The 24058-nt window shown below is 52.5% G+C and overlaps 8 protein-coding genes across 8 annotated transcripts; 3 read left to right on the forward strand and 5 right to left on the reverse strand.

Annotated features, from left to right (window-relative positions):
• Positions 1 to 1131: 1131 nt before the first annotated feature.
• On the reverse strand, positions 1132 to 1800 carry BDV59DRAFT_146353 (L-rhamnose mutarotase). Its single transcript, XM_073687278.1, has 3 exons — positions 1555 to 1800; positions 1346 to 1482; positions 1132 to 1283 (listed from the first exon to the last, which is right to left on the reverse strand). Exons 1-3 carry the CDS (start codon positions 1679 to 1681, stop codon positions 1200 to 1202), a joined length of 348 nt encoding a protein of 115 aa, XP_073550686.1. The 5' UTR covers positions 1682 to 1800; the 3' UTR covers positions 1132 to 1199.
• Positions 1801 to 1927: 127 nt separating this feature from the next.
• On the reverse strand, positions 1928 to 4517 carry BDV59DRAFT_173450 (MFS transporter). The gene is made up of 5 exons (XM_073688899.1): positions 3676 to 4517; positions 3531 to 3610; positions 3196 to 3471; positions 2324 to 3141; positions 1928 to 2272 (listed from the first exon to the last, which is right to left on the reverse strand). The coding sequence occupies exons 1-5, from the start codon at positions 3841 to 3843 to the stop codon at positions 2091 to 2093; spliced, it is 1524 nt and encodes a 507-aa protein (XP_073550687.1). The 5' UTR covers positions 3844 to 4517; the 3' UTR covers positions 1928 to 2090.
• A 659-nt stretch (positions 4518 to 5176) lies between these two features.
• niiA (nitrite reductase niiA) lies at positions 5177 to 9203 on the reverse strand. Its single transcript, XM_073688900.1, has 8 exons — positions 8915 to 9203; positions 8646 to 8796; positions 8057 to 8596; positions 7922 to 8004; positions 7347 to 7871; positions 7091 to 7293; positions 6356 to 7043; positions 5177 to 6305 (listed from the first exon to the last, which is right to left on the reverse strand). Exons 1-8 carry the CDS (start codon positions 9091 to 9093, stop codon positions 5306 to 5308), a joined length of 3369 nt encoding a protein of 1122 aa, XP_073550688.1. The 5' UTR covers positions 9094 to 9203; the 3' UTR covers positions 5177 to 5305.
• A 255-nt stretch (positions 9204 to 9458) lies between these two features.
• Positions 9459 to 13073, forward strand: niaD (nitrate reductase NiaD). Its single transcript, XM_073695791.1, has 7 exons — positions 9459 to 10048; positions 10152 to 10251; positions 10299 to 10557; positions 10616 to 10851; positions 10908 to 11131; positions 11190 to 11813; positions 11863 to 13073. The coding sequence occupies exons 1-7, from the start codon at positions 9775 to 9777 to the stop codon at positions 12753 to 12755; spliced, it is 2610 nt and encodes an 869-aa protein (XP_073550689.1). The 5' UTR covers positions 9459 to 9774; the 3' UTR covers positions 12756 to 13073.
• On the reverse strand, positions 13073 to 16157 carry BDV59DRAFT_146512 (uncharacterized protein). The gene is made up of 2 exons (XM_073687280.1): positions 15523 to 16157; positions 13073 to 15439 (listed from the first exon to the last, which is right to left on the reverse strand). The coding sequence occupies exons 1-2, from the start codon at positions 15775 to 15777 to the stop codon at positions 13391 to 13393; spliced, it is 2304 nt and encodes a 767-aa protein (XP_073550690.1). The 5' UTR covers positions 15778 to 16157; the 3' UTR covers positions 13073 to 13390.
• Positions 16158 to 16215: 58 nt separating this feature from the next.
• Positions 16216 to 17200, forward strand: BDV59DRAFT_173464 (uncharacterized protein). The gene is made up of 2 exons (XM_073688901.1): positions 16216 to 16530; positions 16596 to 17200. The coding sequence occupies exons 1-2, from the start codon at positions 16401 to 16403 to the stop codon at positions 17072 to 17074; spliced, it is 609 nt and encodes a 202-aa protein (XP_073550691.1). The 5' UTR covers positions 16216 to 16400; the 3' UTR covers positions 17075 to 17200.
• Positions 17201 to 17244: 44 nt separating this feature from the next.
• Positions 17245 to 19530, reverse strand: BDV59DRAFT_146578 (putative choline sulfatase). The gene is made up of 2 exons (XM_073687281.1): positions 18817 to 19530; positions 17245 to 18755 (listed from the first exon to the last, which is right to left on the reverse strand). Exons 1-2 carry the CDS (start codon positions 19225 to 19227, stop codon positions 17418 to 17420), a joined length of 1749 nt encoding a protein of 582 aa, XP_073550692.1. The 5' UTR covers positions 19228 to 19530; the 3' UTR covers positions 17245 to 17417.
• A 982-nt stretch (positions 19531 to 20512) lies between these two features.
• On the forward strand, positions 20513 to 22916 carry BDV59DRAFT_146652 (transmembrane amino acid transporter protein-domain-containing protein). The gene is made up of 6 exons (XM_073687283.1): positions 20513 to 20999; positions 21052 to 21122; positions 21178 to 21320; positions 21372 to 21498; positions 21552 to 22475; positions 22557 to 22916. Exons 1-6 carry the CDS (start codon positions 20924 to 20926, stop codon positions 22638 to 22640), a joined length of 1425 nt encoding a protein of 474 aa, XP_073550693.1. The 5' UTR covers positions 20513 to 20923; the 3' UTR covers positions 22641 to 22916.
• Positions 22917 to 24058: the final 1142 nt, after the last annotated feature.

Here is a 24058-nt window from a genome sequence, read left to right on the forward strand (position 1 = left end):
CCTCTTGCGATGCCACACACTCCTGCCCCGGTCAACGGCGGCGGAATGGCTGGGTTGAATGCGGGTATGCCCATGAACGCGGGCCATCAGATGGATCTCCACCACGTCTATGATCTGTTGCTTTCCCTCAGTGACACGCTGAAATCTAATCGCAACATGACTAACAGCATTGTCGCGACCGCCGAAGAGATGTCGGTATGTTGGAGAGTTTGCGAGGATCTCTTCGGGTTTTGTGCGGCCAGCTGACGGTTGATAGAAACGTTGCGCATCGGAAGGAACTTCCCCAAGCCTTCACCAGGTGAATGGCGAGATCAGTGGTACGACACCCCCGCGGACCCTGTTCCCTGTTGCCCGTGCTAACGCCAGACCAGCCGCCCGGATTGCTGAGCTCGAGCGTGCCCTAGCCAAAGAAAGACGGCTCGTCGATATCTTGAAGAATGAGCAGACGGAGAACACGAAGCTCATCGGTGAATACGAAGCAGTAGTCGGCACCATGGTGGAACAGATCCGTAACTATTGCCAAAACAACACCTTGCACTTCCTCGCGCAGAAGCGCCATTACAACAACCTCCTGCAGGCTGAGCGTGATGCGCACCTGGAGAGCCGTCTCGATCGCGATTACTGGCACGCTCAGACCATGAAGTGTGCGGAGATGATCCGCTCTGCATACCGGCTTCGTTGCGAGGAAGAGGAGACGCCCGTCCGCATCGTCGCCGGTCTCCAAAACGAAGTTCGTGCGTATCGCAACGCCCTTGGTATGGAACCCGAGAAGCCCGAAGAGGAGTACGGATGGGAAATCTTGAAAGACGTGCCAGGAAGCCTTGAATAGAGATATGACCGCCTGCGCATGAGTGACGACGATTGATTTATTTCTTGTACCACGTTATGTCTTGGATTTTGGCGCGGGCGTTTGGCGGCTCTTTGGCTTTTGAAAGCTCGTGATTCATTGGTGATACCCGCCCCATTCCCCCTTGCATTTTGACATCTATTGCCTCTCTAGCGTGAGACTTGGGCGTCGCGGTTGCTTGGATATTCAGAATCTTGCTGGCCGAGGCTCTGACCGTGGGAACCGCTCGCACCGCCACTGCATATGCCTTTCATGTATTCATAATCGCATCGGCGATCCCTTTGATATCGTAATCATTGCTTGAATTGAAGTCATAATGCTACTATACAGTAATCCCGATCTAGTCCGTCGTTTACTCCGTGTAGAAAACCTCATCGAGGACCTTCCACCACCCGGGTCCGTCAGCGCTGCTAACAGCGCCGGGAATGGGACTCTCCTAAGTATCTCATCAGCATATATCCTCCTCTGTTGACATCCATCGAGAAGACAAGACCCTACCTGCATCCCGTCGGTCATGGCCCACCACTCCCGGATCTTGGGATTGGCCCTCATGCGCTCCATATCGCCCTCGAAGTCCTCACCGACATACTTGAAGGTCGCGAATAAGGTGCGGTCGTTATCGAAGAAAATCGAATCTACATGTCACGTTCAACGAGAGTGGTCTCTTGGGCCCGCCGACACAGCGGGTGGGAGTTCGAGGAACCTACAGTCGCAGATATTGCAGTCCTTGATCTGCTGGAGGACTTCAGGCCAGACGTTCGCATGGCATTCCTTGTAGGCGGCCACCGCTGAGGGCTTCAGGTGGACGATCTGGGCGATTCTTTTGACGGGCATTTTCGTTTGGTGGATGTACGGGAGGTGGCGTTTCTTCACGACGGCCACTCGTCACGGTAACTCAACTGGGGTAATCGGTTCGACAGGATTGTTAAGATGCAGGACTGGAGGGGTTATGAGCGAAGGAATACCTAGTTATGGGCGTGAGGGAGCGGAGCCCCTCTATCGCAGCCCACTTCTCGGGGGTCTTTAACCCGAGGGGCGGGAAATTCCACCGAGCTATGGAGTATGCCACGGACGTTCCAAAGATAATCGACCATTTTAATTCCAGAGGTATCACTATAGTTCCAAGCACAAACTCCAGATCGCGTACAGTGTAAAGAAACGAACAATTCCCATGCCTACGGCGGCGCCTGACAAACTCCTTCCAAACAATTTTACCATGAAGACAGGAAAAGAAACCAGGAAACTACCGGACCAGTTGGTCCTTGGCGACCGGACGGATCCAGGCAACGAGCAGGTTGGTCGCGATGCAGAGCACGCCGATGATCCAGAGGCCGCGGGCGTAATCGTGGCCGTTGTAGCGGAAGATGATGGCACCGATGATTCCGCCAAAGTTGCCCATGCCGCCTACGACGCCCGAGACGATACCTGTTCACTGCGTTAGCCGTGCATACATATATGATGGAAGGCCCGACTCACCATTCGCAAAGGGATACACATGGGGCACGACGGCAAAGTTGGCGCCGTTGGCGGCTTCGAGGAAGAACGACATGCCGGCAACGAGGCCGAACATGGTGGCTTCGGTCTTGGGGTTGGTCAGGCCGATGGCGAGCTGGAAGGCGCCCATGACAACGCCCAGGAAGGAAAGGAAGAGCTTCTTGGACCAGATCGAGTCGGTGTAGTGGTACAGGAGGTCGGCGATGAAGCCGCCGGCGGGACGGAAGACGACGTTCAGGAGCCCGAACATGGCGGCCCACTGGCCCGACTTGGTCTGCCCCATGTGCGGGAAGTTGTCGGCGTAGTACTTGCCCAGGATGGAGTTGATGGCGAGCTCGGCACCGAAGGAGCAGGCGTAGGGCAGCGCGACCGCCGCCGTGTGCAGGCTGAAGATCACCACCAGGGCCTCCTTCCAGGTGGGCGCGACCACAGTGTCGGTGCGGAGGGCGTCCATCTGGCCCAGCATTTGCGGCTCGCGGTCGAGGGCGGTCGACACGGGCGTATCGGTGCCCTTCTTCTCCACGTCGACGGTCACGTTGGTGAGCGAGGGTGCCACGGAGGGCCGGACGGAAGGGGAGCCCGAGGTGAGGTCGACGATGTTGGCGTCGGAGGCGTCCTCGCTCGCCCAGAGGTGACGCTCTGACCACTTGCCAGTGGGGGTGTCCTCGCAGGTGAACAGCATACCCAAAGCCATCGAGACGATGATGATGAACGGGACAATGTAGGCGACTCGCCAGGCCTTATGCGCCGGAAGGCCCTGGATATGCACGAGGGAGTCGAAAACGGCCGGCATGACGAAGCTGAGAAGGAGGTTGTTAGTTGCGATGTAGCGGAAGGATTGACGGGAAGCATACTATGTGATGCCGCCACCTGCGTTTCCCCAGCCGCCGGCGAGGGAGTTGGCAGTCCCTACGATCTTCTTGTCAAAGAAGCCGGTACACCAGACCTGGCATGGGACGAAAGTGCCCCCCAGGATACCGACGAAGAACCGCAGTGCAATCAGGCCCTTGGCGTTGGTGACAAGACCGGCCATCGCCGTTGGGATGGAGCCGCAAAGGAGAAGTCCAATGAATACCAGACGGGGACCAAACCGATCGCAGAGTGGTCCAGCCACGAATCTCACGAGGAGACTAGGGGATTGTGTTAGGAGAGGATATAGTGGAGTATCGTAGCTTAGGGATCGACTTACGTCGCAAGTAGAGCCACGATATTGGAGTTTGCAACATCATTCTGAGTCATATGTAGGTCTTTGGAGATTGTGACGGTCAACTAGACCATGACAGTTAGAAACCAGGTACCACCGGTTTGGTTCATTTTGCAGATGGACGACTTACCAATGGCGGAAAGGCATACCACGACAGGAATGCCACCAAGAATCCCAACCATGAGAAGAAAAAGACGCGTCCATATCGGTCAAAGGGGTTGAAGATGGGGATCGACTTGGCTTTACGGTTGCTTGGATTGATCTCGGGCGAGACGAAGAGAGTTTTGATAAAACCCATGGTGACGACCAGGGAATATTGAAGATCACAGATTCGAGAAAGTAGGGCGATTAGAATTATGAACTAGGGTTATCACAATAAAGCACCACCAGGGTGTATAAACACAATCAATGGCAGGAACAGTTCAATAGCAGATGAGAAGATGTGAATTGTAATGGAAGAGAGGGAGTGAGTACGAGACCCGAGCCACCATATATAAAGACGTAAACTACAATATATGGCTTGAAGTTGGATGAAAAAAGGGCACCCGATAACCCGGAGAATTTCTCTGATTCACTTGGGTGGAAACGAGATGTCATCTATCTCCTAGGAAATCAGGCCAGGGCCACCTGCAGACATGCATGGCATACCATGGCGTCGGGGCCTTTTGGGGTCGACGGTGGCAGTGGACACCAAGCGCAACAATCGCTATTGCCGTCAACTCTATCTAGAAAGCGGGAGATATCTGGATGCCTGTGCTCCGGGAGGGAACGGAGGCACGGAGGCATCGGGCCAGGACAGGCTGAGGACGACGATGATGAGCGAGGAATATTATTAGCACAGTTTAAAGTTACCCGCCATTTGCTCTTAAAATTGGGTTCCCTGGTATTAGCCTGGGGCGCGGACAGAGCTCGTTCTCCGGAACGGTCAGTCACCCAACTGACGACGGTATACGAGATCAGGAGATAAGAAGAACTCAGTAGTCATAAATTGGGTCTCTCCAGAACTCCGCGGGCGACTGACCTGGAAGAATAAGATCCTTGGAACAGGAGAGTCGACGATCGACATCTGGATGGCAGTTGATAAACTGCACAGCGCTCATTGGGCCCTGTCGGAAACGGTTATCAGGCATGCACCGGGGCTGGACGCCACATGGGAAGGCTGACTGAGCATGCGTCCTGACATATTGGCCCTGGGAGAAATCGGTTGGCATTATGGACGTGAGCGCCGCCGCAGGACGGAGGACGATCTGGCAGTTGAGGTCCGCGGAAATGCGAGGAGGGGGGTCCATGTTTATTTAGTGGAGAGATGGAGACTGACGAGGGACTCTGGGGGTCATTGATGCGATAAAGACCCGCCGGAAGTACTCTGTCTGCTCCACTGCTATCAGCACTTCTGCTAGCAGGTTCGACGCAGAGATAAGCTGCCATGCTCGACCGGAGCCAATGGGCGCGTGTTGGTCACGTGAATTCCACAGCCCTAAGGCAACCGCTGCAGTCCCGAGTCGGGTGCACGACAGGCTCCCGATCGGGTTCGGACGGTATCGTGAATAGATCCAGCCTGGATCTTTAGGAGTGGTTCGGGTCGGTCATCGGTCTATGCGCCGAGGCGGCGTCTCGTGTTAGGAAACCAATTCCATGGAACTCGTTCGTGATATATTCGATCATACTACTTCGTATAGAACCTCTCTTCCGTAGAACAGCGATTGACAGATGAAAAGCCCAACGCCCGAATGTGCATACAAATCCCGATGCCCTAGTTCCTACCAGTCAATTACATTCGCTGCTTGCGTCCCCCGTTTCTCCAGCTCCGCCTTGTTCCCGATCTTCTTCCCCCGCATGCCCTTGTGTTTCTTGTCGTACTTCAGGAACGGATCCTCTCCTTCTCCCTTCTTCACCTTCCACCGCTCAGTGCCGAGCACCGCATCCAGCTCTTCAACCGGGGGAAGTTTTAGGTAAACCCAGCCGTCATCCCGCGCCTCCACAGGGAATGTTGCAATGTTCATGGCCTCATCGTTCGAGCAGCGTCCCGCCTGCTCCCCGTTGAGCTCAAAGTTGCGCTTATGGTACGGGCACGACACCCAGTATTTACCGGCATCGTCGTCACCGATCAGTCCGTCTGACAGGACAAACGCCCGCTTGTGGGGGCACATCTGCTGTGTAGCGTAGAATTTGCCCTTGACCTTGAAGATAGCAAGCTGGGTGTCGCCGCGCTTGATGTTGGCTGACGAGACGGGCGGTTGGCTGTCCGTAAAGTGATCCATCTTGATAACGGGCTGCCATGAGAGGCTCGACCACTTGTGGCTCTTGAAATCTTCGTTGGCGCCGTCTTTGGGCCAGTATGCGGGGCGCTCCTGGTCACGCTCCTTGATCACCTCGACTGTCTCAACCGTCTCATCCGTGTTCGCGAACTGCTGGAAGAACTTGCGACGTTGGGGGTCCTTCACCGTCTCTGTCCATTCGCAAAAGTAGCTGTCTACCAGCTCTTGCATCTGCTGCTCCATCTCCGCTCCGATGCCCAACTTATCGTCGATGACCACCTCACGCAGGTAATTGATTCCCCCGGGCAGGTTCTCGATCCAGCGTGCCGTTCGTTGAAGCTTATCGGCGGTCCGGATGTAGAAGATAAGGTATCGATCGAGGATGGGAATGACCTTCTCTGGGGGCACGTCCTTGGCGAGGAGTTCAGAGTGTCGTGGCTTGGCTCCACCGTTACCACCCACGAAGATGTTGAAGCCTTTTTCCGTAGAGATCAGACCGAAGCTGAGACACGTTAGTCTGGAATTAGGACGGACGATGTGAGCGGGACTTACTCCTTGTTCTGTGCCTCGGCACACTCACGAACGCAACCCGAGACAGCACCCTTCATCTTATGAGGGGCTCGGATACTCTTGTAGCGTTGCTCCAGTCGGATGGCCATGCCGACACTGTCACCAATTCCGAAACGACACCAGGTAGTTCCCACACAGCTCTGGGAAGGCGTCAGTGTTTTGCTTATGGTATTGAAGCAGTGCGAAAGGAGACAAACCTTGATGGTTCGAAGAGACTTTGCGTAGGCGTGCCCACTCTCCATACCAGCGTTGACGAGTTCAGTCCAGATGTCAAGCAAGTCCTGCTTCTTGGCTCCGAACATATCAATACGCTGACCACCAGTGATCTTGCAGTAGAGATTGAACTTCTTCGCCACCTGTCCGATGGCGATCAGTTTATCGGCGGTGATTTCTCCGCCAGGAACACGGGGAACAACAGAGAAAGTTCCGTTCCGTTGGATGTTAGCGAGGAATCGGTCGTTGGTGTCTTGCAGTTCATGGGTTTCCCGGTCCATTACATGTTGGTTGTAAAGACTGGCCAAAATGGAAGCAATGGCGGGCTTGCACAGTTCGCAGCCCAGGGAGTCTGGGTTCCTGCCAACGGATTTCATGATTTCCTCGAAGGATCGAAGTCTCTTGATTGCAACAACATTATAGAGGTCGGCCCGCGAATAGGGAATATGAATACACACTGCTTATATTAGGAATGCCTTCTTGGGGTAGCTTGAAAGCACTCACGATTGTTTGAAACTTCCTGACCCATGTCCAGCATGGTCTTGTTAAAGATCGATTGCACCAAGGGCATGCAGCCACCGCAGCCAGTGCCGGCTTTCGTGCAAGACTTCACCTCTCCGATGGACTTGCACTTCCCACTCTTGACATTCTCAACAAGGTCGCCCTTGGTAACATTGTGGCACGAGCAAATCTGAGTGTCGTCATCACTAGAGGAATCAGCAAGTGTCTAGAATTGGTTGCGCCCGCGAAATACACTCACAGATCATCCGCATTTTCGTCGCCATCCTTTTGGGCACCAAGGATAAATTCACTTGGAGGAACCTCCAGAGGCTTCTGGCTCTTCACCATCTGGTTGAGCTTGACATAATCTTTCGTGTCTCCAATCATCATGCCTCCGAGGAGGTACTTCCCATCCATGGTGAACAGATACTTCTTGTAGACACCCCCAAAGGGATCCTTGTAGGTTAGTGCCTTGACTTGGGGCTCTGGTTTCTCTCCGTCCGCTTGGGGATTCGTTGTGATGGAGGGTCGCTGCCCGGGAAGGAATTTCGGACCGTCTCGGTCGGCGAAGAAGTCGCCAAAGCTGGCGACATCCACGCCCAGCAGCTTGAGCTTTGTGCTCAGATCAGGACGTTTGAAGCTCTTGTCTTCTTTGTCAGGATTTGTCAGATTGAAGGAGAGCACTTCGGCCATCTCAATCCCAGGGGCAATGATGCCGAACGTCTGGTTCTCCCAACTCGCACATTCACCAATAGCATAGATGTCGGGGATGGAGGTTTGTAGACTATTTAGGTGGTCAGACCGGACATCCTGGTAGCAGAATTGGTCTCTTACCTCTCGTTGATCACAAAGCCCCCTCGCCCGGCACGTTGAATGTTCGCCGAAATTCCCAACTCATCCCGGGGACGGACGCCGATCTATAATCAATGGTCAATGGCAGTGGGGATGGAGGTTAGTAGATAAACGTACGGCGAAACAAACGCAACAACAGTCGATCTCTTGTCCATCCTCGAAGACGAGGCCAGTGACGTTGTTATCATCGTCTGTCTTGACCCTCGCTACACGCTTTTGGTGCAACACTTCCAAACCAAGCTCACGGATCTTCCGTGTCACCAATGTCCCGGCGTCGCCGTCGAGCTGCCGAGCCAGGACCCATTTGTTGCGGTCGATGAGTTTGACACTGCCGAAGTCTTCGAGGTCAGTCATGGCCTTGGCGGCTTCGAGACCGAGGAGACCACCGCCGACGGTGACTGCGGTCTCGCCTTTGTGGTGGGAAGCAAAGTCAATCAGACGTTCGAGGTCGGAGATTGTACGGTAGACGAAGATGCCCTTGGCATCATGGCCGGGGGTGGAGGTGGGAAGAACGGCGTCGGATCCGGTGGCGAGGACGAGAATGTCGTAGGAGATGACATCTCCGGTGGATGTTTTGACAGTCTTCTGGTCTGGGAAGACGTCGGTGACGCGGGTGTTGAGATGGTAGTCGAATGATCGATCCTTGAACGAACCATACTGTTTGACTGTTAGGATGGATTCATTGTGGTAGAAACATAGCACTTACCCATTCTTTCGGGTTGAGGTAGAGGTCCTCGATCTTGCGATGTTCGAAGAAGGACGACAGACCCACACGATTGTAGGCGATGTGGGGTTCTTCTCCAATGACGACGATGTCGTACTTGCGTCGTTCTGCGTCCTGTTTGACAATCTTCTCACTGGATGCCGGCGGATGGTTAGTATGGGGTCCACGGCTGATAAGAGATCTAAACCACGATAACCGTATCGATCGATCTCCATCCCGCGCAGGAATAGATCGATGATCAAGAAACGTACATGAAGGAGATGGCAACCATGCCCAGGCCTACTACCACGATGCGCTGGCGGCCGTTGAGACCGGTGTGACGCGGTTCGGGACCAGGGAGGGAATCGACAGCCGGAGAGGGAGTAGAGAAGCCATTATGGAGACCCCCGTTGACTGCCGTGCGGTTTCCGGGCCCGTCTAGGAGGGGCATGGTGGGCGAAGGAGAAGACAACAATGAAGATAGACCGTACTCCACTGGAGGTCTCCAGGAGGGACCGGGGGAGCGGACAGTTTTATTGCCCGGCAAGTCGACGCCGTGAGTATACTGCGTATGGCGATGCCCTCTGGCGAGTTCTTGGCCTACTGATTAGAGTTATCGCCATGCAATCGACGATAGCACGATTCCCAGTGATGTTCTCGCTATACAAGATGTCACGCTTATCGGGCCGCCCTGACTGGCCCATCCGATCTACCGGGTTCGGGATCGACTGGATCGGGTCTCCGCGGAGAACGGTGATTGGATTACTGCTTATCAACCGTGCCTGATAGGGTCCTGCAGGCCGTCCGATTGGCTGTTACGTGAGTCGCCCATTATCTTTATTTTGCTGTATTTTTTTAATACTCCGCTGCGTAGTCATCATCGTGTTTCTTCAATCGATCCCCGCGGAGATTCTACTCTGGGTTTTCTCCGAGGCCGTTCTGGCGCATTCCGGACTCAGCACGAGTGAGCACCAGATCCAATGTCATGCCCAACAGCTGGTAACGGGGGCATGCCATCTTCACCCATATCCCGCCATATCCCTCAGTGGGGGTAGACCCTCTGCTTCTTATACATCGCCCGGTTCCTGCGGGCTCAGCTCCTATCGATCACTCCTCTCCACCCTCCACCACCATGGCCACCATCACCCGGGTCCGGACGAAATCTCTCGTCCCCTCGGACGTCCCTCGCAACCTGCCCCAGATCAAGGTCCAGGAAGAGGAAGACATCGCCGCGGCTAGACAAGCCAATCTTCCCCTTCCGCCTCCCTCCAAACGGCCAACCGAAGTGCTGGGCGTAGATAAGGGCACTCCAGATCATCATGTACCTCGCGATCCTCGACTCATCAGATTGACCGGTGTGCATCCCTTCAATGTCGAGCCGCCTCTCACGGCCCTGTACAAAGAAGGTAATTAATTCCTCCTTGGGCTATTCTCCTCTTTTACCTTTCATTTCTTTTTCCTCTCTCCCTTCATTCCCCATGGGCATCGGCTGACCTACCCACCCTCTAGGGTTCTTGACCACCCCGGAACTCTTCTACGTCAGGAACCACGGCCCTGTGCCCCAAGTCAAGGATGAAGAGATCCTCAGCTGGGAGATCAGCATTGAAGGGTCAGACCCTACCCTTCTGTGTACGACCCTGGCGCTAACATCCCCAGGCTGGTGGAGAAACCCATCGTCTTGAACTTCCGTCAGATCCTGCAGCAATATGACCAAATCACCGCCCCCATCACTCTCGTCTGTGCAGGCAACAGACGCAAAGAGCAAAACACCGTCCGCAAATCCAAGGGGTTCTCATGGGGATCCGCAGCCCTGTCGACCGCGCTCTTCACCGGCCCCATGATGGCCGACATTCTGCGGAGTGCCAAACCCTTGCGTAAAGCCAAGTATGTCTGCATGGAGGGCGCAGACAAACTGGTATGTTTCCGCGTTCTAGACCGTCGCACCCAGACCGAGGCGCTGACGGCGTCTCCAGCCGAACGGATACTACGGCACCTCCATTAAGCTGAACTGGGCCATGGACCCCAACCGGGGCATCATGCTGGCCCACAAGATGAACGGAGAATCGCTTCGTCCCGACCACGGACGCCCCCTGCGTGCCGTCGTGCCGGGTCAGATCGGTGGTCGCAGTGTCAAGTGGCTGAAGAAGCTGATCCTCACCGATGCCCCGAGCGACAACTGGTACCATATATACGACAACCGTGTCTTGCCGTACGCTCCCTCCCTCACTGACCCCCCTGTCGTACGGTTGACTGACGATACCCCAGGACGATGGTTTCGCCCGAAATGTCCGCCAGTGACCCGAACTGGTGGCGGGACGATAGATATGCCATCTACGACCTGAACGTCAATTCATCCGTCGTGTATCCTGAGCACAACGAGGTTCTCGACATTTCGTCGGCAGGCCCGTCCTACACAGTAAAGGGCTACGCATACGCAGGCGGAGGTCGACGCATCACCCGGGTGGAGATCTCCATCGACAAAGGCAAAAGTACGTTCCTCAGTCCCATAACCTCGGCTCCATAACATGCTAACGTCACCGTCCATAGCCTGGCGTTTGGCCGACATCGAATATGCAGAAGACCGATATCGCGATTTCGAAGGGAACCTGTTCGGCGGCAAGATCGACATGTACTGGCGCGAATCTTGTTTCTGCTGGTCTTTCTGGTCTCTCGGTCTTCCCGTGTCCGAGCTCGAAAACACTGACGCCATCCTCGTGCGCGCCATGGACGAAGCCTTGAGCATCCAGCCGCGCGACATGTACTGGTCGGTCCTGGGGATGATGAACAACCCTTGGTTCCGGGTTACGATCACAAAGGAGAACGGGACGCTGAAGTTCGAGCATCCAACAGATCCCACAAAACCGGGGGGATGGATGGAGCGCGTCAAGAAGGACGGGGGTGATCTAACAAATGGGAACTGGGGCGAGCGCATCGAGGGCGAGGAGCCGCCGGAGCCGGTACCAGTGCAGGAAATCAACATGAAGAAAGAAGGCCTAAATCGGATGATCGACCTGGCCGAGTTCAAGAGCCAGGCGACTGTCGAGAAACCCCTGTTCATTGTTAATGGTGAAGTCTACGACGGCACGGGCTTCCTGGAGGGACACCCAGGAGGAGCGCAGAGCATCATCTCGTCGGCTGGTCTGGACGTCTCCGAGGACTTCCTTGCAATCCGTAAGTCAGCCAAGCTATGGAAAGAAGATCCCCACTGACCCCGTTGCAGACAGCGAAACAGCCAAGGCGATGATGCCCGACTATCACATCGGCACCATGGACAAAGCATCCTTGGAAGCATTGAAGAACGACAATTCGCAGGAATCCGACGAACCTCGCGAGGTGTTCCTTCAGTCACGGTCGTGGGGCAAGACAAAACTCATCAAAAAGACCGAGGTGTCGTGGGACACGCGCATTTTCACTTTCGAACTGGAACACGCAACACAGACCCTGGGTCTGCCTATTGGGCAGCACCTGATGCTCAAAGTGCCCGACCCGTCCCGCAAAGGCGAATCCATCATTCGCTCCTACACCCCGTTATCCGATATGGCCATGCCAGGCGCCATGGAGGTGTTGATCAAGATATACTTCGACACGGACAAAGTGCCAGGTGGCAAGATGACCATGGCCCTGGAAAAGCTACCTCTGGGCTCCGTAGTCGAGTGCAAGGGCCCGACGGGCCGCTTCGAGTACCTTGGAAACGGCCGGGTCCTGATCAGCGGCAAAGAGCGCCATATTCGCTCGTTCAAGATGATTTGCGGTGGGACGGGCATCACGCCCATCTTCCAAGTGCTGCGCGCGGTGGTGCAAGACCGCCAGGATCCGACTGAATGTGTCGTCCTCTTCGGTAACAGACAGGAGGAGGATATTCTGTGTCGTGCCGAGTTGGACGCCTTCGAGGCATCCGACAGTGAGAGATGCAAAGTCGTTCACACCCTGAGCAAGCCGCCGGATTCCTGGACTGGTAATAGGGGCCGCATCAACGAACAGCTGCTTCAGCAGTACGCAGCACCAGAAGAGGAGAGTATGGTGCTCATATGCGGCCCGGAGGCTATGGAAAAGTCCGTGCGACAAATCCTCTTAAGCAAAGGTTGGAACGAGACAGATCTTCACTTCTTTTAATTAGCGGACAGGATAGAAGGGCGTACCATTTTCTGGAAAATACGGCGCAGGGGGTGGTGTTCACTAGCTTTCATAAGGTTATTGCCAATACGGCGTGCAGAATACGAAGTAATGTCCATATAGAACATCCAGGTCTTGGAAACTGATATCTGTTTCATTGCCACGATGAACCACTGTCAATATGCAAAACGAAGGTCAAGAAATAGACCAAAGCGAGAATACCCATAACTCCGGAGACGTTTGGAACGACAGCAATGTCCAGCTTTAACTTAATGAAAGTCCAAAATCAATGAGAGGATACGCCCAACCCCTAGATGTTATACACTGACGCCTCAAACATAGAAGTAGTTGTGCAAGAAAGTAAGTGGGGGGTATAATGCATGCCTTGTGCGCCTGGCCTGGTTATTTCAGTTTGAAATGCGGAAGTAAGAGAATGTCACAGTTATCATGGAAATGTGCCTGCTTCACAGAGTATGTTCTGGACTGTTAGTGGTGCCACCAGGGTCCTGCATCGTATTATAGTCGGGTGGGAATGCAAATGAGAAACAAGAGAAAAGTATACCGATAAAAAAATGTTGATAGGACGTCCAAGGGCGTGAGAAAAGATCGTAGGTGATTTGACGAGGGATTGGTTTTTAGTTTATATACTTATAGTCGCGCCTTTGGACATCGAGTCCTCGGAGTCGTTTCGCGAGTAAACTTTCTCCAACCTCGGCACCCCCGTTGGAGGTTGCGCCGGAGCTCGATGGATAGCCACCGTATCCGGCGTCTCCTTTGTTGAGCTTGTTGTATGCTCCGGCTGCATCATGCTGTGAATGGAGAGATCGTGTGTCTTGAACAGGAGATACCTCCTCCCTTAAAGAAGGGATAGGCTGGAAAGGATGCTGAGTCTTTCGAGGACTAAACGTACACTCCGAGGAGGGCTGCGTGCCACAGGAGATTTCAGAAGCGTAAGGCCACCTGTTTTGAATATTGTCGAGTTGACGATGATGCGGATACACTTCTGTACCTGTCATATGTCTTTGTGTTCGGTCCATTAGTGCTTTTGACGGCCCGTCTCGGGTCGGTTTGTACGGCGTGTATCGAGGATCTGGATGCTGGATCTCGTTTCGAAGTTTCTCCTTACCATCAGGGACCCGATTGGCAAACACGACACGGGCACTCGAGTGCAAATAAAAGCGGCCCCGAGATGGGCAGCATATATTGAGGTGGATGAGGTACCGCAGAACGGGTTTGTCGTTCGGGTCCTCTGAAGAACTCAAGGACGCTTCGGGACGATCGGTGCCGTAATTCTTTCGAGCATTCAAAGGCATGTCGATGATCGGGCCTGCCGAGTAACTTCTTTGCCTTATAAACGTTTTCGTTCCCGGCTCCATGTCACTGAGATCGTAGGGAACGAGAAACAATTTGACGGCGGTCTTGTTGGGATTTTTTATGATGATCTGTAGTTGACCCTGCTGCGGGATGCGGTAGCAACCGCCCGGTGGACTCCTTGGGGATTCTGCCCTGCGATGTCTCTTTTCTCGCTTGCGCAGCACATCTTGATCAGCTGGTTTTGAAGGCCCGATGTTGTCGAGTGCATAGTCATCGTAAGCGCTCGTCGGGCTCGCATGGCGTCGGCGGCGTCGGCTGGAGCTTGAGATATCTCGTGGCAGGTTATTATCAAGATCAATGAGGCCGACGTACGGGCTCGGGCTGTCATCTGAAATGGAACGCCCGCTGCCGGAAGTTGGGTAACTGTAGAACACAGCCGGAAAGGGGACTGTCACGTGTGGCGGACACTTCAAGTTCGATTTACACTTTCCTTTCCCTAGGACGCCAATCTGAGCCGTGAAGTCAAGTGGTTTGGATGGATACATTGACATCCTTCCACGGAGGATCGACTCCTCGTATGAGCCGACCATTGGAGCATGGGGTTTTGAGGACACTTCCGATGTAAGCGAGGGCCTCCGAGCCCGGGGAAATGGTGACTGGAAAGAGGATGCGAGTTGGAGGCTATATGCTGATGTCAAAGATCGTCGGGGGTGATGGTGTGGCTGATACGCATGTTCTTCGTTCCAGTTTCCCCCCATACAATGAGGCGGGAGAGCGACCTCCTGATGTGCGGAGGATGACGACCGAAATCGAGCGAACGCCTCAGGTGGCAAAGTGCGACGACGGTTGATCTTTTCCTGGGTCTCTTGCTGATCGACTGACTCAGTTCTGGAGGAAAAGTCCAGGTCTGTGTTATTCGCCTGGTAAACCAAAGGACTCGTCGGTGTCTTTAGGACGTAGCTAGAAGAGAACGAGCCTAGGGACGGAGCTCGCGAACGACCTATCGGCGTAGGATTCTCAACCGGGACACGAAATGACCTGGTTTGACTTTGGCTAGGCGAAGGGTAGACAGATGGGGTAAACCATGGAGTGGTAGGGGAAGAGCTCAGAGGAAGGAAGCCGAATCCTTGGTCACTGCTAGGAAACGGGGACTGTGGAGTTTGTTTCTGAGACTGCGATTGCGTAGTGCCTTCTCGGAAGTCGCCAGAGTGCAATGCTGACCGTGGGCGTTCAATTTCGGCGGGTGATGCCAAAACTTCCTCATTTGGAGGAGGGATCTCAGAAGACCCTTCGTTTTGCACCGCCGTTCTGCTCATTTCTGTATCGTTGCTTGGCGTGTGCACAAAGCGATGACCGACATTTGTGTTAGACTAGAAAAATGGATTAATGTACGTCAAGAAAACGATATTATAGAGCAAAAAGAGGCGACGGGTGACGTATCACAGAGACATACCGGAGGCCATGTAGTATCCGCGGTTTTTATGTAGCGGATCAGTCCCTCGCGATCCGTTATCCCCAAGCCCGGCAAGTTCGCGCTGGAAAAGGCGGTTTGGTCTGAGAATGGGTTGGTGCTTTCTAACGGCGGAGACCTGTTGTTGCCCTCCCGATAAGGACCCTGGGATGATTGTTCATGATTCCGTATCGGGTGGGGGTCATCAGACCATAGGTCATAGAACCGCTGACGGTCAGGGTCTTGGAAAATAGGCATGGTCACTAGTGACTCAGGTCGCGAGACTCAGCAAAGACCTGGAACATTTCAGCGGACTAGGGGACCAATGTGGGAGATCGACGAGCGGCTCGACGGACGAGAGTGGCGGAGGAGCAGTTCTAGCGGGGAGAGGATGATGTATCACAGGCAGACAAGGTGTGACCAGCACGGGAAGAGACTGATTGTGAACAGTAGGGGCAGGGAGTTGGAGGAAACCAGGTAATCCTGGTGGAGAGAGAGGGCGAGGGAGACAGAGTCAGACTATGGAATCAAGGAGGGAAGATCATGACGAGAGGATGAATTCAGAAGATGAAACGAAATGAACTCCACCGGCCGAGGACGGATTCGATCATTGCCTCTTCGGGACGGCTGAGATAGGGAAAGTCTGAGATAACCCGTTCGGTACTGATACGGTCACGTCATGCGGTTGGGCTGACCGCCTTCTGCTTTCTCCCGCTAACGGCCACACCGCCTTCGTATTGTCATTACTTTGCTTGTCTACTGCGTATTTTTTTTTACTCAGACGCAACCACATTCATCGACAACCGTTGTCGCCCAACTCACCGCTTCTACTGTTCCATGTCCACCGAGTGACTCACGGCATCAGAGAACCCTCCGGGAAGATGGCGCCCAAACGCTCCCTGGACGACCCAATCGTTGAGGATAAAGCCCCCGCGGAACCGCCGATCAAGAAAAAGAAGGGTTTTACTGTTGGACCGGCAAATCTTCCCGATGGCACATACCGTCGCAAAGGTTGGTCGAACCTGCTGGAGATAGCCCAAAACACCCTTGTGACTGATGTGTTTCCCGTCATGCAGCCCAGAAGATCAAGTCCGATCTGATTCAAAAGGCCAAGGTCAAGAAGGCCTACGCCAAAGTCAAGGCCGAAGAGCTTGCGTCTGCGCCGTCCAAATCCATTTACGATTCTATCGACGATGATGCCGAGAAGAAGGACAGCTCTTCACACCAAGAAGGGGAGGGGGCGGAGATGCACCCCGAGCGACAAGCGATGCTGAACGAGCCCGAGCCGGAGAGAGCACCCAAACCAGAGCGATCGCAAAACCGGGATGGTCGCCGCAAGCGTAAGCCAAAGCCCTCTGCTTTCGCCAAGGAAATGGCCATTGCGGAACAACGTCGAAAGGAAGCCGAGAGACGGAGGGAGGAGCGCGAATTCCGGCAGAAGGATAGGGAAGCAATGGCGCGTGCTCGTCGCCCTGATCAGCAGGGAAAACGGAGGCTGGGCCGGGAAAGTCAAGTCTTGCTAAATCGTGTGCAACGAATGGTGGGCCAGACATAGGCTGATGGGATGGGAAAAGTTTACAATTTGGACATGATACCCTTTATGTACTGTAAGAACATTAAACAGTCTTTCGCCTTTTCACTGTTCCCTTGACAGATCAGTTCTTAAACCTCAAGGATTCCTGTAAGACTGGCAGCACTCCCGATGTCTTATAGTGAAACATAACTGACATTACATTAAATAAAAACTAGCCACAATGTGAGGCTTCAGCAATCCGCTGAGGAATTTGAATGCCGGGACCAACGACACCACCGCTAGTAACAAATCGATAAAAACAAATCCCAGCTCTACCTTCATCCACTTTTCTCACGTCATGCCAAACTCAATAAATCACGTCGTTTTAACTAAATGCGGCGGCATTGGCGTTGGCGACCTGTTGCAAGACACGCGGCCAGCGCGACATGTATTCTACGTCGTCAAGCACGCCTTTACCCTGGTTGCGCACATACTGGGTGGTAGGGTCCACGCGTGGTTCATAATCCCACGTCTGTATGACACCCTTGATCAGAGCTGAATACACCAAGCGGCGACGGCGTTGAGAGTGCAGAACATTCTGTCGTATCTTTTCCAAGTCCCAGCGGGAATTGGCTTCTGCGAGGAAAGACCCCAAAGCCCTGATAGGATCCGATAGCTCAGATGTGGCTGGAAGCTTGACCGAACCGAGAATAGGCTGGTTGGTATCTTGTGGCTTTGGAGACGCTCGAGGCGTCCCCATGGGAGGAGTCCCCGTGGGCGTTGGTAGCCCGGCTGGACAAGGAGCCAATGTCTTAGCGGGGTTAGTCGAGCTCGAGACTGACAAAACCGGCAGCCCGGCGACGAGGTTTGTCTTTTCTTCGGGGTCGTTGACGAGATCGAAGAGCATTGGGGGATCGATGGCCGAATACACGAACTTCCAACGACCACGGCGGATCATGACGACCGGTGCTTGGGTACCTTCACCCATATACTCTCCATACACCGTGTCCGTACGGAGGCCTTCTCCGCCAGTCAAGTAAGGTACAAGAGACACCCCATCCAGAGGGAGGCCTGGAATGAGTTGTGCTCCAACAAGCTCAACGAACGTGGGCAATAGGTCCATGGTCGAGACATTTTCAGAGACCCGATGAGGAGAAAAGTGCTTAGGGGCGTGGAAAATCATAGGAACGCGAGCAGAGTTCTCGAACCAAGTCATCTTATACCACAGCCCTCGCTCCCCAAGCATATCACCGTGGTCACCTGTGAAAACAATAATGGTGTTCTCGGATAACCCCGTTTCCTCTAGCACACGCAGGAGTTTCCCGATATTAGTATCAACATATGTGCATGCCGCGTAGTAGGCACGCCGTGCAGCCCGGATACGTTCATCAGGGAGGTCTTTATTCCATAGATCAATACACTTGAGCACACGTTGCGAGTGTGGATCCTGTTGTTCATGCGGGATAGGCCCGTGCTTGGGAAGGGGTATCTCAACGTTCTCATACAGATCCCAGAATTCTTTAGTGATAGCATAAGGGTCATGGGGATGTGTCATTGAGACTGTTAGGCAAAACGGTTGATCAGTGCGATACCGCACATGATCGTGGAGGTACTGGGTTGACTTATAGATAACTTCTTCATCAAAGTCAAGCTGGTTAGTCCGTACCACCGGCCCCGCTTCCAAAACGGAGGACATGTTGTGGTAATAGTCAAGGCGGATATCCTGAGAAATGGGATTAGAACAGCTCAACTTCTGAGTGGGTCTTGGAGAAGGTAGATATTACCGGCTCATCCCAGTTGACGGACCAACCGTAATCACCAGGGTAGATGTCACTAGTCAAACGCTGCTCATATCCATGTAACTGATCCGGTCCACAGAAATGCATCTTACCTGCTAAGGCCGTATGATAGCCTTCGCGGCGTAAGTAGTGGGCATAGGTTGGGACATCAGCGGGCAGGTCTGCAGCATTATCATAAGCGCCAATTCTGGACGGTAGTTGACCGCTAACCATGACAAAGCGGGATGGGGCGCACAGTGGTGAATTGCAATAAGCCGAGTCAAATACTACACCACCACGGGCTAATCTGTCGAGATTTGGTGTTTTGATAGGGGATGACGGGTCATGGATTGATAATAGAGGAGCCGCCATCTGGTCGGCCATGATGTAAAGGATGTTGGGTCTTTTGGCCTCCATGGTGGCGAGTAGTTGATGGAGGTGCAGGCTGGTTGCAGGATTCAATCGAATAGACAATTATTTATGAGAAAATGAGAGATATCCTGGAGTACTTTCGAGGGTTGGGAGAGGCTTTGTATAAGAAAACAAAGGGTAGTGGGGACCTAAAAAGCCTGTGTCTCGAAAGGAAAAGGCGAAGCATCACCATTTTGGGAGAGTATAAATGTTTGATACGAAAAGTCCACTGCACATTCTTGTCTCTCTATTGACTCGTTGCGATATGGTTTGTGGAGTTACCTAGTTGTTACAGCTGAAGATAATGTGTTTACTGATTTCTACTCTTATCGTAAAAGGTAAGTATACGCCGAGAAACAGGGAGGCTATCCTAGCTCCAACCCGCGCGTGAACATCCAACAGCTCGAATGTCTGCTGACCATGGCGTGATGCAGTTTGACAGCCTACTTTGTGCATTTAGCAAACAAGGTAATTGCAACCGAAGTATCAGAGTATCAGGGATGAAGACTATGCAATCCCTAGCTCATAGCAGGTGTAATAGCAGAGTCTCGAACTAGGGGAGAGCAACGCCTTAGTCGCAATGACGGTGCCCAATTGCCGACGACAAATTACGTACACCACGGGATTTGAATTCTATAGAACGATTTGGCTGATGAAATCGTAAGCAATCCTATTCATATGGGCAAGATTAGCGCATTGAGAATCCAGTTTCGATCAACCGAAAGCATTCAGTGTTGGAGAAAAGGTGACTATCTGGTCCCACTTGGAGAAAACACGGAGCTCAATTGCCCATTCAGTCATAAACGGAAATCCCACGCCGAACGGATGATACAAGTCTTCACGCTTGGCACTATTAACACTGCACACGTAGTACAATGTTTTCTCAATTTCAATGAGCAACACTAATGGTGCTAATAGAAGATGTTTCCTCTCGGACGGGAACATTTATCGGCTTGTATCGGAGTTTTCAACCGTGGAGGCCTCCAAATGACGATCGGTGGTTTAGCCTAAACTGACGGCAGTGTATGAGTACGGAGTATTACTGCAGGGCCTACTGTTGATGTATTCCCAGCCTACAAGCACCAGCAGAGAGGATTTTCCCGAATGCTGTTACATAACTGAAGAAAGAATCGTACCTTTACACAGTCTCCTAATAATACTCTCTAAAATGTGAAAGTCGGATGAAGTTTGAATAATCGATTTATGATCATCTGTTGCGTCAATAGATCATGCAATGCAGACAGCATGCATAAAATCTCTGGATATCCCCCCTCACATCCCCAAAGCGTTGACACAAATGCACAGTATTATTAGATTATTGTTATGGGCTTATTCCTGACATACGATGTGTTAATATTTACTAGTCCATGTCTCAAAAGTTCCAAACATGGCCGAATCTACCCATGGGCCGTACTTCTCCCCATATCACACGCTATGGTTACAATTTGCAATACCCACTAACATGTGTGGGTGTTAGGAATTAACAAAACGTTTACATTCTGGATCATCACTATTATTTACCATGGTCGTATTCTGTTATTGTTCCACAGCCCCCTCTCAATTGTCTTAACTGTCTCTTGAGGTGCTCAGAATCACCCTGAAAGCTCCAGCTCCTTCGCAGAACCAACAAAACCATCCATTTCCAATAGTATTCAGCTTCTGTATTCTCAAATAATCACTGGTGTCCTCTTATATAGCCGAGATGAACAGTATCGACAATCCCGCAGTTGAGCCCAAGTCTGCCGCTGGCCTCAAAACTGGAGACACCGACCTTGAGGGTAATAGAAGCCCGCAGATATCCCTAGTGTGTACGTATGCTTATCCATATAGGGAGTGTCGGTCAGCAGGTTGAAATACAGTCGAGGGATACTATTCAGTATCGCACATGCAGTTGGCAAAAGGTAAGCAACAATATCACCATGAAACAGTAAGGGCATTTCAATGACAGGTTGATAGACAGCGGCATTGCTTTTCTCTGAATACATCTGTATTGCCATAATGTCATTTCCTTGGTCATTCTCCATCCTTGGTCTTGTACCCGGGCTATTATTAACAGTAGGCGTGGCTTTAATTGTTCTTTACACATCGCTCACCATTTGGTATGTCATCTAAGCCATTTAAAAACTGTCTAATCCCTGAACGCGCTATAGGAAATTTTGCCTTCGGAATCCCCAAGTCCGCGATGTTTGCGATATTGGGAAATGTTTATTCTGGGATTCCGATATTGCCTGGTACATAACGGCATTCATGTTTCTCCTTAATAACACTTTTATTCAGGTCAGCTCAGTTTCAGGCTTTCTTTGAATGTGTGGACTCTGATATCTTTTCAGGGTCTCCATTGCTTAGTGGGAGCCGAGTATCTCAATACTATGACAGACCATGCTATGTGTACCATAGCATTTGCCTTGATCACGGCTATCGTCTCCTTTCTGTTCTCCTTACCGAGAACGTTCAGCGCACTGTCGAAGGTAGCAACCTTCTCAGCTGCGTTCACCTTTCTCTCGTTGCTTCTGGCCATGGTGTTTGCCGGGATAGAGGACCATCCATTTAGCTGGAGTCCTGAAAAAGGAGAACCGGTTGTTATTCTCATACCAGAAAGAGGCACGACCTTCGTGCAGGGGGTAAGCGCTTTCCTCAATATCTGTTTCACATTCATCGGCCAGATCACATTGCCCAGCTTTATCGCTGAGATGAAAGAACCCAATGATTTCTGGAAGTCTGTCACCGTCGTGACCGTCGCAGAGGTTATTCTGTTCAGTCTGGTAGGAACCATCATTTACGTCAATGTTGGGAACCAGTATATCACTTCACCGGCCTTTGGGTCACTCAGCAGCGATGTCTACATGAAGGTTTCTTATTCCTTCATGGTACCGACATTAATTTTCCTAGGAGTGCTTTATGCTTCCGTCTCAGCCCGCTTTATCTTTTTCCGCATGTTTGAGGGTACTCGCCACAAGGGTAATCACACAATTGTAGGCTGGGCCACCTGGAGCGGCATCCTTATGATTCTTTGGGTTCTTGCCTGGGCGATTGCAGAAGTGATTCCTTTCTTTTCGAGCCTTCTGTCAATCATGGGCGCCGTGTTTGGTTCTTTCTTTGGCTTCATCTTCTGGGGCACTGCCTACCTCCGCATGCGCCACGCTGATCACGGGGCCCAGTTCTATAAAAGCCAAGGCGTTCGTGGCTGGCTCGGATCTATCTTTAACGTTGGACTGATCCTTGCCGGCCTCTTCCTGCTTGGGCCTGGTACATACGTATGAATTCCTGGCTCTTGCTATTGCGAGATGATCACCCTCGCGAATGGGTACGTGAAATGCTGACCGTGGAACGTGTAGACTTCCATCCTCTCTGTAGTTCAGAGCTACCAAGCCGGTGATATTGGGGGGGCCTTTGCATGTGCAAGTAATGCACTGAGGTAAATTTCGGATGATGAACTTTCGATGCTCGCCCCTTCGGTTTTCTCATATCCCACTGGCGCTTCTATTGCCCTCCCCCGATCTTATCCCCTGCGCAGCCTGATGCCCTCGCAACACATTCTGGAACACGTCACCCGTATAACCATAAATGTCATAACGCACGTTGATAAGAGCCTGTTACTAGCTTCTGATGGTACTTGTAGGGCCCATGCGATCGACTCCCTGCAGATAGACTCCTCTGCTTTGATGATAGTGTCTGGTAGATCACCTATCGGGTGTTCCGGAGAGAAGAACGATCGGCACCAATACAAAATCGGACTGCGCTGAAGTTCTTTGGGAGAAGATCACCCTGTTCGTATCTTCGGGTTTGGGCAAAGATTCCCCGCCAACGGATTTAGCCGATGATGTACAAGGGTAATAAACTGGAATTGGCTCTGTATCATTCCATACTTCGTCCCCTGATTGTGGATTTGATTTCCCGTTTCAGTTGACTCCTGCACCGGTTTTTAGCTGCCGCTTATGGGAATCAATGTCTGGTCTAGGGACAGTCCTACATGGACATTGTGGAGGACGATTTTGTGGGGGTCTTGTACGCCGTACAGTGTATGTACTCCGTACTTGTGGGGATATGCCCAAGCCGGGGAGACCGATTTTTTCTTTCCCAACTATCATGCTGCTGCGTACCTAGGTACTCTCCATCCTCTGGACGTGATACTTCCTGTATGTTTCAGAGCCCAGGCCAACTATTCTCTCTTCACGACTCAATGGCTACTCTTCCAGAAAGAACAAATGTCAGTTGCAAAGACTTTCCGCATCATCCCTCGGCCTACTCCATACTCCAACCCCACTTGGCTGGTAACTCGTGTCTGCACAGTCGACAGCCGGAGCTTGTAACAAAAAATTTTATGAAACACCGCTACAAGATGGTCGTCCTACTCCATCTGGATAGGTCATCGACGATCTCAGGAGGCCGTCTGCCGTCTGCCGTCAGCGCCAGAAGGCTCTGATGGTATCACATGAGCATATTTCTGTCCCCTCTGAGTCCAGTCTAATCTCCTCCCGGAACTCCTTCATCCATGTGGGCCGTATTCCGCCGTCATAACTGGCACTCGGTGTAGGCGATGACCAAGCTGAAGAGACTACTGCCCAAGACTACTAAAGTACCATGGTCGGTAGCTACAGGAAGCGGCTGGGCTCGGCGCCGCCTTGCCTGCTATCGCACAGAAGGGCAATCTCCACCGCGTCGATTCCCTCCTGCTCACCACCGGGAGTTCCCTTCCTGAGCAAACAGAGCAATTTGTGCAATCTTTTACATCGGGGTATTGAAACAGATGACCTCGTCCCCATCAGCAGAGTGGTCGCCTCTCACATTACAGACCCCAAAAACACCATGTACCCACTGCCGATCCAAACATCTCAAG

Source organism: Aspergillus ambiguus (assembly GCF_047715705.1).
Source record: "Aspergillus ambiguus strain CBS 117.58 unplaced genomic scaffold BDV59scaffold_6, whole genome shotgun sequence".
In the NCBI taxonomy this organism is placed as follows: Eukaryota; Fungi; Ascomycota; class Eurotiomycetes; order Eurotiales; family Aspergillaceae; genus Aspergillus; species Aspergillus ambiguus.